This window comes from Drosophila tropicalis, unplaced genomic scaffold (genome assembly GCF_018151085.1).
Source record: "Drosophila tropicalis isolate 14030-0801.00 unplaced genomic scaffold, ASM1815108v1 contig_443, whole genome shotgun sequence".
NCBI lineage: Eukaryota > Metazoa > Arthropoda > Insecta > Diptera > Drosophilidae > Drosophila > Drosophila tropicalis.
This window is the reverse complement of record NW_027172907.1, coordinates 5,007,310-5,021,151: the sequence shown is the minus strand read 5'-3', so window position 1 is coordinate 5,021,151 and position 13,842 is coordinate 5,007,310. Positions and strand designations below refer to the sequence as shown.

At 33.2% G+C, this 13,842-nt stretch overlaps 2 protein-coding genes across 2 annotated transcripts; both read left to right on the top strand.

Annotated features, from left to right (window-relative positions):
• Window positions 1-2,539: 2,539 nt before the first annotated feature.
• On the top strand, window positions 2,540-7,910 carry CapaR (Capability receptor). The gene is made up of 10 exons (XM_068286343.1): window positions 2,540-2,831; window positions 4,026-4,176; window positions 4,229-4,319; window positions 4,378-4,577; window positions 4,648-4,821; window positions 4,891-4,965; window positions 5,049-5,193; window positions 5,251-5,437; window positions 5,603-5,707; window positions 7,563-7,910. Exons 1-10 carry the CDS (start codon window positions 2,634-2,636, stop codon window positions 7,692-7,694), a joined length of 1,458 nt encoding a protein of 485 aa, XP_068142444.1. The 5' UTR covers window positions 2,540-2,633; the 3' UTR covers window positions 7,695-7,910.
• A 3,273-nt stretch (window positions 7,911-11,183) lies between these two features.
• LOC137574175 (ataxin-2 homolog) lies at window positions 11,184-13,283 on the top strand. Its single transcript, XM_068286333.1, has 3 exons — window positions 11,184-12,840; window positions 12,906-13,083; window positions 13,183-13,283. Exons 1-3 carry the CDS (start codon window positions 11,206-11,208, stop codon window positions 13,215-13,217), a joined length of 1,848 nt encoding a protein of 615 aa, XP_068142434.1. The 5' UTR covers window positions 11,184-11,205; the 3' UTR covers window positions 13,218-13,283.
• The last annotated feature ends 559 nt before the right edge of the window (window positions 13,284-13,842 follow it).

The window sequence follows — 13,842 nt, the reverse complement described above, 5'->3', positions numbered from 1 at the left end:
AAAGCAATATTTCTGCACATGCTATTTTCATATTAACTAAGTATTTTAGTGTAGATCGTTCCAATTAATCAACTTGAAGCCTTTGTATCGCAATTTAACAGTATTTGACTTGTCGTTAACCAGACTAACTCACGAGTTGCTTTTCTAACTCAAATATTTAAAGTGTGTTTTGACTTTGATTTCGTACATTTCATTTTCTTTTGTTTATACTAGTGGGAACTACTTTCAAAAACTTTGTTTCACGTTTTGGGGAAAGCATTCAGTAGCTTATCCATACATATGTATATGCAAATATACACATACATATCTAACTGTGAGTGTGTGCCTGCGTGTGGGTATAATATATTGTCTGTATTTTGTACATGGCTAATAGTATCAAGCCAGAGTAAAGTCAAACATTTAATGAGATAAGATTTTTCAAATATATGTATACATACCAGCAAAAAGATAAGTAATTTAATTTAATAATAAAAGCAAAAGAATGAAAGAAATAATATCAAGAACACCTTGATGAAGTTTGTATACTCTATATTATGTTTCTAAAGTTTAATACTTAGACATAAAATTAAATATTAAAACAAAAAGTTTCCCACAAACTAAATCCATCCGATGGCAACGACATTTCACTTGAAAAATCTCTTTATACGACAGCTATATAATACATATAGTCATCAGATCTGTTAATAAACACAATTTCTTTAACCAAAATGTTTATAAAATAGGTAGTATTATCTTTCTTAAACTTACAGTCACTTAAATTAAATGGATGTTATTGATCTAATTAGTTTCGAACGATTGTTCTTACAGGAGCTAAATGATATATTAGTCCAAACTTGATGATACTAGGCATGAAGACAGAAGAACACAAGGGCAATATAAGAAGGAGTTCTACATAGTTAAAGATAATATCTTTTAGCAGGTATACCAAATTGAATATACCCTTTTGGCTAGGGTATACTGCTGTACCATAGTCTTTATGCCTGTGTGAACTTTAAGCCAACTTTAAGATACCCTCTACCACATGAATTCTTAATTAAATTAAAATCTGACACTCTCATGGGATAACTTTTCATTTGTATACGTTTTCGCAGCTGACTTTTTGTTTTGCATCCATGGAATTCAATGGCACAAGGGGCGGGGTCGTGATAATAATAAATGAAAACCAACTACATTTGTGTACAAACTTTTTACATACATACATATGTATGCTCATATGTATGTATGTATATATGTTCTATCACAACTAATTATATATACTAAAAAGAATTTCTGGGTATCCATTTGTCGTGTAAGTACAGGGTATATATGTATGTACATCCAAAGAGAGTAAAACAATTGTCTTGTAAGCCTTTGAATATGTACTTTTAACGAATTAATATTCTATTGGTTTACCCAAAAGAACTCAACTCTTTGATGCTTTTGGGGTTTTCCAGGTGCCTGTCTAGATCATCGCATGAGATATCAGATACGCGAATTTTAATAAACTCTAGATAAACATTGCTCATCACACATATCATTAGCTTTTATCGCATTTTGAATACTCTAGTGGACTCATTAGTGGGTCTACTGTATATATTTTTAACATTTTTCAAGAGCCAAGTCTTTATTTGCGAATTGAGATTGTATCTCTTAATGATCATATATTTACTACACATTTAATTTGGTTATAGGAAAAAACAGTTGAACAAGAACCTATTTAATATGTACATGAATTCAAAAGAATATTGAGTTCTTGTTTAGTTTTCGATATCAAAATTCTTCGAAATCGATCTGATTGATATCTGCTCGAGGATTCAAACCACACAAGACCTAAAGTGAAGAAAAATCTTGAAGGAAACTTTCCTTTTTGAAAGAAATCTTTACAAATCGATTTTTGAAAAAGAAAGCAAGTATATTAAATATTATAAATGTTAATAAGGATGAAAACGCAGAAACAATGTTTGGTTTGGGCTAATAGAATTTGTGCGTTTTCCGAACAAACTAAATCTAAATCGATATTAGACACAATTAATGAGAAGTGAAGAGTAAATTGGCAGTTGAACAATTAAGCGTGTCGATTAGTTCTTTTGGATTAGAGTTTGCTAATTTTTCCCATTTTGTTTGTTACCTTTTATTTTCTTTGTGTTTTTTTTTTTTTAATTTATTGTTTTTGTATCTTCTGACGTAAAATAATTACTCACGCTGCGGCAGAAACTTTTCATATATGAGTACATAGATACAAACATATAGTAGGTGGATATACATACATATACATACATACTATCCAACACACACACACACACCTGAGTAAGTATATGTACATTAGCAAATTAGCTGAACTGATTTGATACTTTTTTTTTTTTTATCTGTATATGGTTTTGGCTTCGTTGCGCAGTAATCTACGGACATCTCAAAGATTCAGTTGCGGTATAATTAAGTTAGCCATAACCGCATCCGATAACAACTGATCCAACGTTTCAGGTTATCCACAAAATAAATGAAACTACAAATAATATGTGCATTAAACATCAATGTTTTAGTTAAATTTGCATAATTGCAGTGCATAGTGTCAAAAGGAATGTGTAATTTAAGTAAATAACTTAAATTCTTCTAGATTGTGTAAAGTGTAAGACAAAAAGGGAAAAAATATCAGAATGATGGCATCATGGACAAACGATAGCATCATTCATAATGAAACATTATACATGAATATCACATTCGAATCGACATCCGATGCGACCATATCACAGATTCTGGATTTCGATGACTGCGCCCATTATAATTGTTCAACAACTGGCTATACGGAATATATTCTTGGACCACAGACCTTGCCACTCTATAAGGCAATATTGGTATGTAAACTTTAATATATATACAACTGCACATTGTCTTTGTTGACGTTAAAATGTATAGCAGATTGTTTTGATTAACGATAAAGTGATTTGCTCTAAATGAACTATCATGCCAACCAGATTATCTCTCCGCGCCTTATCATCTATGTATGTGCCAAAATGACCTAGATTTCCAGCTCTATATGCCCTCTGGGGAAAGTTTGACAGTATTAATTGACAAAGGCAATGTAATAAATGTCAAATTTCTTCTAATATGAATTAAACATTTTTGCACGACTTTAACTTTCATTTTCATACACCTTCAGACAACTGATTAGGGCATCCTATTTACTCCTTTATCTTAATGCTGAATATCTTATCATAAATATCAATATTATTAGAAACAAATTTAGTCATTTCCATATTTGACAATTGTCTAGGCCAAGAAGAACATTTTGTTTGTTTGCAGAGATAACTCAACCAGCATTTTGTCGGCAAAGAGTAAAGAATTTGTTTAATCTTAAGAATTTGGCCCTTTAATGTTCCAAAATGTCTGTTTGCTGACCAGTTTCATATACAACTAAACTAAAGTAAGGGCTTAAGTGCTTGAATCCCTTTTTCCTTTCTTTGCCTTTTGAATGAAACTTTTTGTATATACGCTTCTTGTGAATATAAACCAGATAACTCACAATAAAAACATATACAAATACATATACCCACAAGTGGCATGAGCGTGAGAAAGATGGATTTCGTTTGCTACAAACTGAAAGAAGAGCTCCATGGGTATGATATATATTCAAATGAAAGCTTCTTCGAAATTACGGTCTATAATTGGATCGACTAGTTACATACAGTTAGTGGTATAAAAGATCCTGCCAATGCTGTCAGTTTAAACTCTTTTCACGTCAAGAGCCATAGGACTAGATTCAGAAAGTCAAATTAATTTAATAGTCAGCTACTTCTGTAAAAATTTATATAATTTTCGATCTTCAAGGAAATGAACTTCACTCAAAAATCAAAGGACATTTAGACTGGTAGGAAAACCCAAAACAAACTTTTCCCCATAACAAAGAGATTAACCCATCTCCCCATAAAAAGGAACGAAAGTGAACATCTTTGACAATTCTTTTGTTATCGTATCATTTTTGTACATAAATATTTCATTTCCATTTAAGATTTGAATAACTGACCATGCAATTGAAATTTTTTTCCCAGATCAGCATCATATTTGGTGGAATTTTCATAACCGGAGTCATAGGTAATTTGCTTGTGTGCATAGTGATAATCCGACACTCGACAATGCACACGGCAACTAATTACTATCTCTTCAGTCTGGCTGTTTCTGATTTACTCTACCTGCTGTTCGGTTGGTATTTGAAACAAATTTACCATTCCCATGACTCAAATATTATCTGCAGGTCTACCAGCCGAAGTTTTCTTGTATTGGCATCAGTATCCATATCTTTTTGGTCTACCATTTTGCAAGATACGAGCATTTATATCCGAGGCGTTAGTATTTCGATTTATTATTATTTTCATTGATAGTAAGTGAAGTTTTCCATTGTAGATGTACATATGTATCAGTGTTGACGATAGTGGCATTCTCTATGGAACGATTTTTGGCCATTTGCCATCCTCTACACCTGTACACAATGGTTGGCTTTAAGCGAGCCTTGCGGATTATAACGATGCTATGGATTGCAAGTTTCCTAAGTGCCATACCATTTGGCATATACTCGAACATGCAGTATTTATATTATCCGCCAGGTACTGATACTGACAATACTGGAACAGACGATCTTTAAATACAATGTGAAACACCTTTCTCCATGTCCAGATAACACTTCCATAATGGAATCCGCATTTTGCTCAATGTCACCAGAGATAACCAAAGAAATTCCATTATTCGAAGCATCGTTCTGTATATTCTTTGTCATTCCGATGTTTCTAATCATATTGCTATATGGACGCATGGGATTCAAGATCCGTTCGAGAACCACACAAAAATTGGGTAAGCAATTGATCAACAAATAAAAATCTTTCAGTGTAATTCAAATTCCTTTGTGATTTCTCTCTCAAGGGGTTCAGCATGGTTCCCTCCATCGCGAATCTCGAAATTCTCAGATGAAAAAGAAAGCTGTTATACGAATGTTGGGTAAATATATCTATCTAATTGTAAGATCTATCATATAAAATCAAATAATATACTTTTTGTCTTCTGCATTTTGTTTTTCTTAGCCGCTGTGGTTATTACATTTTTTGTCTGCTGGTTTCCATTTCATATGCAAAGGCTATGGATACTTTATGCCACGAATAATGCAAATTTTCAGGATATCAATGAATGGCTCTTTTCTATTGCAGGATTTGCTTACTATGTTTCATGGTATTAAACATAAAAAATAGATTTTCCAACAAATGTATATCTATGTCTATTCCATAGTACTATAAATCCAATTGTATACAGTGTAATGTCACATCGATATCGTGTTGCATTCAAAGAAATCCTCTGTGGAAGGCGTATGGGTGCATATTATAACAATGGATTCCTGCGAGATCATTCAAGTTTTCGAGAAACGACAATTGCCACCAGTTTGGGTGCCCATATTAATTATGATCGAGTGCATTCAGTAAGTAATTAATTAAATACTCAATTACATGCATTCGATACGATTTCCAAACATTTTCTAAGATCTTTCATATAGAACTTCAAAGTGTTGTAATGTTGAATACAATTTAGTATATTTGGCAATCGATAAAGTCTATATAAAATGTATTTATTATATATTTTGTAGGTTCATATTCGATCAAGTCGTCAATTGAACAATTGCAAGGAAACTGAATCCATTACTTCAAATAAGGTGTCCATTAAAAATACTTATAGTCTTCCCTCAAGAAAGGTAAGTAGAACTATTCAAATTTCTTTAGGGTCCCTCAATTCATCTTAAATAACGATACTTAAGATTTACCTTATGGAAATCTTCAAAAATTAAACACATGGAAAATGTTTCCATCAAAGAGGGGGAGAGTTCACTATTATCCTGTTGAATTTATCATTTTTGCAGATTTCCAAGAATACGGAACGTGAAACTAAAGTTTCTGTTGATTTAACAAAGTCTCAAAAGTCTCATTTACATAAATAAAAATATGCAAATTTTAGTTCAACGTGAAAAATCCATACCTGAATGTATATACATATATACCTATTTGTATGTATGTATGTAGGTACTCTCTTTACATGGCGTATGAAAATATCTTAAATTCTCACCTGCAAATTTTCTAACAACTCTCAATGGTATTTGCAAATGCTTTGAACTTTCCTTTTCTTTTCCTTTTTTTTCTTTTTGTTTGGCTTTAAGTGGCGGATTAAAAAGGTGGAAAAAGGGAAACAAGCTGTAAAATACTTAAGAGCAAATGTTTACATGACGTTGACGCATTTTATTGATTAAGCTGTTGGCAGGCAATATCTTCAAGCGTATTCAACCGAACATCCGTGATACAGCACATTTCGAACTGTTCTTGCAATTAATTGTTTCATTCGTTTTGTACATACATAGGTACATACATATGTACATACATATGTACTTATGTAAGTTCAATCAGTGTGCATTAGAGAGGACAAAGTATTTCTAGAAATTATTTCTGATCAACATGTTTAGTCTCTGGATCTGCCATTTCTTACGGAAATATTTAAGCTACTTCAAAGAGAACGAAACGAACTCACTCACATAAGATACTCAGCATTAATCAGTATTAACTAAATCACAAGGTCTTTTGGCTTATTGGATTTCCCTTTTAGCTGGTAAATTAGAAGTGAAAATACTTTACAATCAACCAACAATGCATACTAACATACAAACAGGAAAAGGCGAAAATAAGTGAAATTCAAATTTGTTTTTCCTATACCGTGTATGTAAATGTATAAATGGGGTATATCTGCACTCTTTTAAATGCATGTAACAGGTGGATGAGTTGTAAAAATGTAGAACCCTGTCGGAAAAATCTCAAATATTTTTCCATCCATCTTTGGTTTGGCATCCATTTGTAAATAGTCCTGTTCGTATTTAAAGAATAAAAATTTTAAAAGGAGTTAAGTCGATTCGTTCGATTTAAATCTAGTTAAACACTTCAACCCCTAGGAAATATACATATATTCTCCGTCCACATATTTAAAACAGATTCATGATAGATGATAAAATTTATAAATTTATGAATTAATTTGTTTCGCAAACCTCAGAAAAGGTATGGTACATTTTGAAAAAGTCAAAATCTAGCTAGATATATGAGTAGACATAACTGTGCCACTTCTTTTTCCGCCTTTGTAATTCAGAATAAGTAATTACCTAACTAATACATCACACTCTAGTTAGTAAGTACAGGATATCTGAAAGTCGTAGACTCCAAGAACTGTTGCTAACGAAATTCAATTCATTTTGTTTTGTTCATACACAAAGTGAATGACTCGTTACAGAAAAGTAGGAATACACGCATACATATGTAAGTAGGTATACATATACATATATATTTTATGGTATTGGAAATGCTTTCTTCTGCCTCACTCTCTCTCTCTCTCGTTCTACTGTTACATAAGTTTGCCAAAGTGTCAAGAAAAATGACGAGTACATAACTTAACAACAAACTGACTAAGCATCATCCACACAACCAAACAACGAACCACTAATGGAATAAGAGATTCAATTTATTTACATACATACATTAATTTAATTTATATTTATCATATCTCCATTCATATAGAATACGGATTCCCCAGTTGTCAGCACCACTGACATAGTCATTGTCCTGGAGAATAATTCAAATGATCATCGTAGTCCAGAGAACAAAGTTAAAGAAGATTTTTGGATTAAGAACGATGAAACCTGCATATAAGTCCTCGTATTAAGTATGACTAGTTGATCAATCTAATTGATTATAAATACATCACTATAATGCACTAACTTTTCGGATCTCTTTCCCAAAAATGGAGCAAAAATTGTGTCGAAATTATGTATACATATATAGAATCATATCAAATACATATACTATTGCAAAATGACACCGAAAACACACACACACCAAATAAATATACAATTAATATTACAAAACTCTAAATTTGTTTGGTGTTCTTTTTTGTATACAATTAAATTGGTTTAAAAATATTGTACTTGGCATATCTATCGAAACACTCTCTTAATATTGGAATATTTTCTAAAGTATTTGAAAAATAGTTTTCCAATTTGTTACCAATAAGTTTCCTTTCATTCTGTGTGAAATATATATGGGCAGTCCTCGGTAGATAAGTTGTCTAAGTGGCCAAGTCATTAAGGCAACTGAACAAAGAGGATCCGGGTTCGAATCCCAGGCTAGTGTTGGGATGCGGTTTTCATCTAAACCGAAGGCCATGGTTGCCAGTGCTTCTAAAATATAGTTATGTTTAATACTTCACAACCATATCCTATAGTTATGATTACAATAACAATACATCAATGGTAAGTACATACAAGTACATAAGGTGATCAAAAAGCGTCTTTTTTCATACGCTTATCTAAAAGTGTAATGTAAGCATTAGTAATGGAAAATTTGCTAATCCTCTTGTTTATAGAACTTCGTCGAGAATAAACACAGACCGTTTGTCCAAACCAATTGTTTACTTAAATATACTTTATTCTGTGTATATCCATTTGCAATTATTTACCTTTTGCATCTCACATATCTGACTCTGTTAGTTTCAGATTCAATAAAGACTAGAATGTCCAATAAAGTGATGATTCAGAAGAAAAAAAAATTCAAAGAAAAGCTCATATGTATGTATACATATATAAATCAATGATGCTTAGTTTACATAACAATGAATAAATGAAATGTTTGCTTTCGGGGCTTGTTCTTTTTCAAAATCAAATAATAATATCAACAGCAACAACAAATACAAAAAAGTTACAAACCTCAGCGAAAGTTGTCCCCATTATGGCCACTTTTCTGAATGTAATAAAACCAAAAATTTCACTTTAAAACATAAGGCCTGTTAACTTTGTGATTGGGGCGAATCAATCAGATTATTTTAGACCCTCTAATCAATACCGTGTAAAACTGACAAAATATCAAAAATAACTAAACAGAAAGCATTAACTATTTATATATTCAAAATCGTCAGCTTTAAACACCTTCTGAGCTAGGAAATTGTTTAAGTGTATCATCCAATTGCAGTGCATTCCATTGCAGGGTATTTTCATATTCGGCACTCTAATCTTGCCTAACGGAAATACTTTTCTATGAACTGAAATTGATCCTTTTCAATCAACTGTTAGAAATCATTAATTATGCAGATAAGCTTTATGACATTAATTAAGCAATTGACTGGCATTTAAAAATTTTTGTTTTTTAATTTATATTCACCATCTTCTGCATCTCCATAAAATCAGTCAAATTAGTCGCATAGTCTAAAAAACGAAGATACATAAGTTTCACTATCGTTTTCATCAAGGTTTTTGTTTTGTTTTTGTTTTTCTTTTTGCTGATGTTTAAGAACTCATTTTTTTTTTTAACTCAAAACTTTCCTTTTCTATAAGAGCTTGAGTAGCGATTTTTGATTTCACATTAACAAGGTTAGAAAAACTCATTTTCGATTGCAGCTTTCAATAATTTTGAACTCGGCACTTGCACTTCTTTTTACAGAGCCTCTTTTTAATGGCAATTATAGCGCACATTTGAAAAATAAATTTCGCAAAGATCTAAAAAAAAAAAAGAAAAAAGTACGCTCTAAAATAAACAACACGCATTAAACAACTTTTGTATAAAATATTAGATACATTTGCACTAGGATCAGATCAAAGGGCTCAAGGCGATGAACTAGTTCTGGTTGTCATTTTTAAGGAAGTGAACAAGTTCACGAGTAAGTAAACTCATGCAAATAGTGGCTTGTGCAGTTGCTCTAACGGTGAATCCTTTAAATTTCACGATTTTGTTGTTATAATTTTTCCTCTGTGATTACTGTTAATTTTGAAAATGAAAACAAAGTCATGTGAAGAATGAATACATTGATGCAAATGAAGTAACAGGTTATAGATCTTTAATCTTTAATAATCTTGCCATTTAACAACCAATTTTTGACTAGACTTATTCAAATCAGTTTGCATAAAACATTAATAATCTAGACCTAGATTCTAGAATCAAAGGGTTCAAGTGTAATAACCATTCTTTGACCAATAAAACAAGTCTAAATATATTGAAATCGGGTTAACACAATTATGATTTTGATTATTAAAAGTTGAAAATGTTTGATTCTTAAAATTGGCTCAGACTATGTGTATGTAAGCTGTTAAGAGCGAGAAAGAGAAAGAGAGATAGAGAGACAAACTAGTCCAGACTAACCAACGAGCCCCGATTGTCAGCATCTTTAACATAGCGATGCATCTTTAACTACTGATGGTATGTACATATGTACATACATACGTCTAAATACATATAAGTGTTGGGGGATCAAAACCCCCAACATGCTGACACACTGTGCTGGTGAAATTTTTGTAAACCGGTTCAAATACATAAATGGGATATTGGCTGCCACTGCCACTGCCACTGCCATTGCCACAGATGCTATTGCGGCTATTGCGGCTGCTGCTGTTGGCAAGAAAAAGTGCGACTGGTTCAGAAGTGTTCCAAGTGGAAACTTAGTAACGTCCACAACGTTCACGCAGACGCCAAGCAGAAGAAAAAAAAAGAGAGAGAAGAAAGTGATCAGTCTGTGATGATTAGATTGGAATGATTAACTTTTTATTTTTCGGCCATTCGGCTAGCTAGTCAGAGCTCGTCTGTCTGTTGCGGTCGAATCGATTAGCGGTTGTTTTGTTTTTTTTTGAATAACGAGCCCCGCGAATTGCATTTACTTTTTGTGCTCATGGGTGAGGAGACTATATAGACGCCGCCAGAAGCCACTTTTTGGGCTCCACATCTTCACATCGCAAGTAGCGGCATTTTCTTTAGAGACAATTTGGTTTATAAATAATGATAAAAAAGAAAAAGAGAGATCAACCGCACTGAACACAACCGGTTCGAAACAAAAGAAGCTTAGCCGAAAGTTGTATGCATGTATATTTGAAAGAAATACAAAGTTTTTTTTTTTGTTGTATATTGGTTTATAATCACGAAGAAATTTGGCAGAACGGCCGACTGTTAAATCGCTTAAGACAGCCGTGGAATTCAGACACGCGTGCTGCAACAAAAAAAATTAAATAAAAAATAAATAAAGAAAAAAATAATTTTCACGCAATAAATTCAAACTAGAAAAATCCCGACGAAAATGTTGAAAAGTGCCATTCTTTTAAATGTTATGTTCCTAGTTGGTTATGCGCGCTATCAGGTGCAATGTGAGCATGAAGATGTCGATACGAATCGTGTGGCACGGTTAATGCAGCTTTTGGGTGAGCCAAAAGTTCATCAATTTGGCCAGCATAAAACGAGAATCGGACCGAATCCTGTCCACCTGCCGCCTGGGCTACGCGCTCGTAATGACAATTCGCCATTGCCACATTTAATTGCCCACAAGGAATACGGACATGAGGCAGGTTTGAGACCTCCACCACCCCCACAAGGAGTAGGAGCAGTAGCAGGAGCAGGCCCTAATCCAGGAGCTGGACCACATATTATGCGACGAGAGTTTAATACAGCACCGCTACAGCATCAAGCAAATGGTTATCATTATGATTTTAGTAAGCTAACAAGATTTGCCCATGCCAAGGATACACCAGTATTGGATGTGGCCAAAAATCAATTCTTTCGACCCGAAAGTAATCAACATCAACATCAGCAGCATAATAATGTCTATAAATATCCATCTGAGCAGTATATACAGAATTTCAAGGCATCTCCACAATTCAATGGCAATGTTATACACAAGGATCAACAGTTTCCAGTTGGAGGTTCTGCACCTCCACATTATACCCCAATCCAACAGCATGCAATTCCTGTGCAGGCCTCACAGTATACACAAGTTCCTAAATTCTATGGCGAGGGCAATAGCTACAGTATAGTTCCATCCAAGCAGACACAAAAGGGTTCAGATAGTTTTGGTTATTCTGTTCATGAATCGGAATCGGATAATGCATCGAAAGAGAATGGTCTGTTGCAGACGAAAAATTATCATCAACAGCAACAACAACAACAACAACATGTACAACAACATCCACCACAACAGCAGCAACAACAACAACATCATCATCATCAAATACCACCACCAAATTCAGTTCCAGTCTCTAAAGAAGCTCAGGATTATTTACATTTCATGAGTACAAATGAATATTTCCTACCAAAACATGAACCCAATTATAAACAATTGGATGCTGAGCAAAATCAGCAAAAGCTATATCAACAACAAAAACAAACCGTTACCCACAGCGTGGAGCACTATAAACAATTGGATGCTGAGCAGACAAAGCAAAAATTTTATCAACCACAGAAACAGCAAACTATTCATGGTCTGGAACAACAAAGGCCAACCCATCATTTTCCAGGCACTGCAACAAATCTGAGACTTCAGTTGGACAATAGTGTCTCATCGACATATAATAAACCGATTCAAGTTCAAGATCTATTCTATCAACAAGATCCGAATCCATCATCAAATGCTGCCGTAGTTCGTGGCAGCTATCAGACAGGTCAGGATGTATTTGTAGTAAAATCAGATGGCAATAAGGCAGTAAAACATGTGGTTTCCACACCATTGGCCAGCAAACCTTCAACACAGACAGCAGCAGCAGCAGTTACAGCAGCCTCCTACAATCAAGATCGTCGCAATAGATATCAAACGAATACACCAGAGCCTTTGAGATTTGAATTTACCGAAAAGGATGCCATTAGCGGTGGTGGTGCCTCAACAAGCTATACTCATTCACCGCAAGGACAAAAATTCTATTATGAAACATCGACCATAACGTCAACCCCACGTCCAACAACATTAAGTGATGCTACCATTGCAGAGGTAGCCAAGCCCATTAAGGAATACACCGATGAGGCTGATGCCGAGGACAGTGCGGACATTAGTCAGGTATTATCCATTAGATAAATAATTGAACTATTCTTTGTCAGTACTTTCAACTTGCATTTCTGCAGCGGCCCAATGAGGATTCATCATCATTATCGAATGGCAATGCAAAAGACACAGAAAGCTATTGTGAGAAAATCTGCGCCAATGTGTATGATGAGAATGACGAAATAGTCTGTGGCTCCGATGGTTATATGTACACTGGAGAACCTCAACTTGAGTGCTATTCATCATGCTTAAACATAAGTGAGTAGCATGCATTTGTATAATCTACATACTACATAGTCAACTGGCCTAAGAAAACTTAAATCTAAACCATTTTATTTTGTTTTTTTTTTTTTTTAGGTGTGACCATCAAGAGCAAGGGCTCATGTGTATAAGTCCTACACAAGTTGAAAGGAAATAATCCTTTGAAAAATATATATATACATATATATATCCTTGTGCTTTAAAATAGACTAACTTCTCCTTAAGTTATAAATTATAAATGTGTTATTTGCAATGACTTGACTGGTTGCAAAAGGATTAATTATTACTCTAATTCTGCAAGCATATAAAATTTAATTTGGGGTTTTTTTTTTAGCATTACCTTCTGAACAAAATAGTTTCAGTTTGTAAACAAAGCTAAAATTTTTATATATATATATATATATATTTTTTTTTTTTTTTGCTATAGTATTTAATTAAGTTTAAGAATTATTTATTATGCAAGCAAACTGTTTGAATATATTTATTTATTTATTTATTTATGATTTATAGCTAAATGCAACTAGCCAAACAAATTGGCACAGGTAATGGTGAGCAAATAATCCTTTTGATGAATCGATGTACATATGAAATTCATATTCAAGGTGTGTTAAGATGGAAATTATATTAAAATTAATATGAATTATCACTTGGGCAAATGTTTTTTTTTTTTAAATGTGTTGTTTTTTAAAAACTAAATAAAAAAATATAAAGATTTGGATAAATATTAAATGAATAGCATTTTATTATTCCCCAATA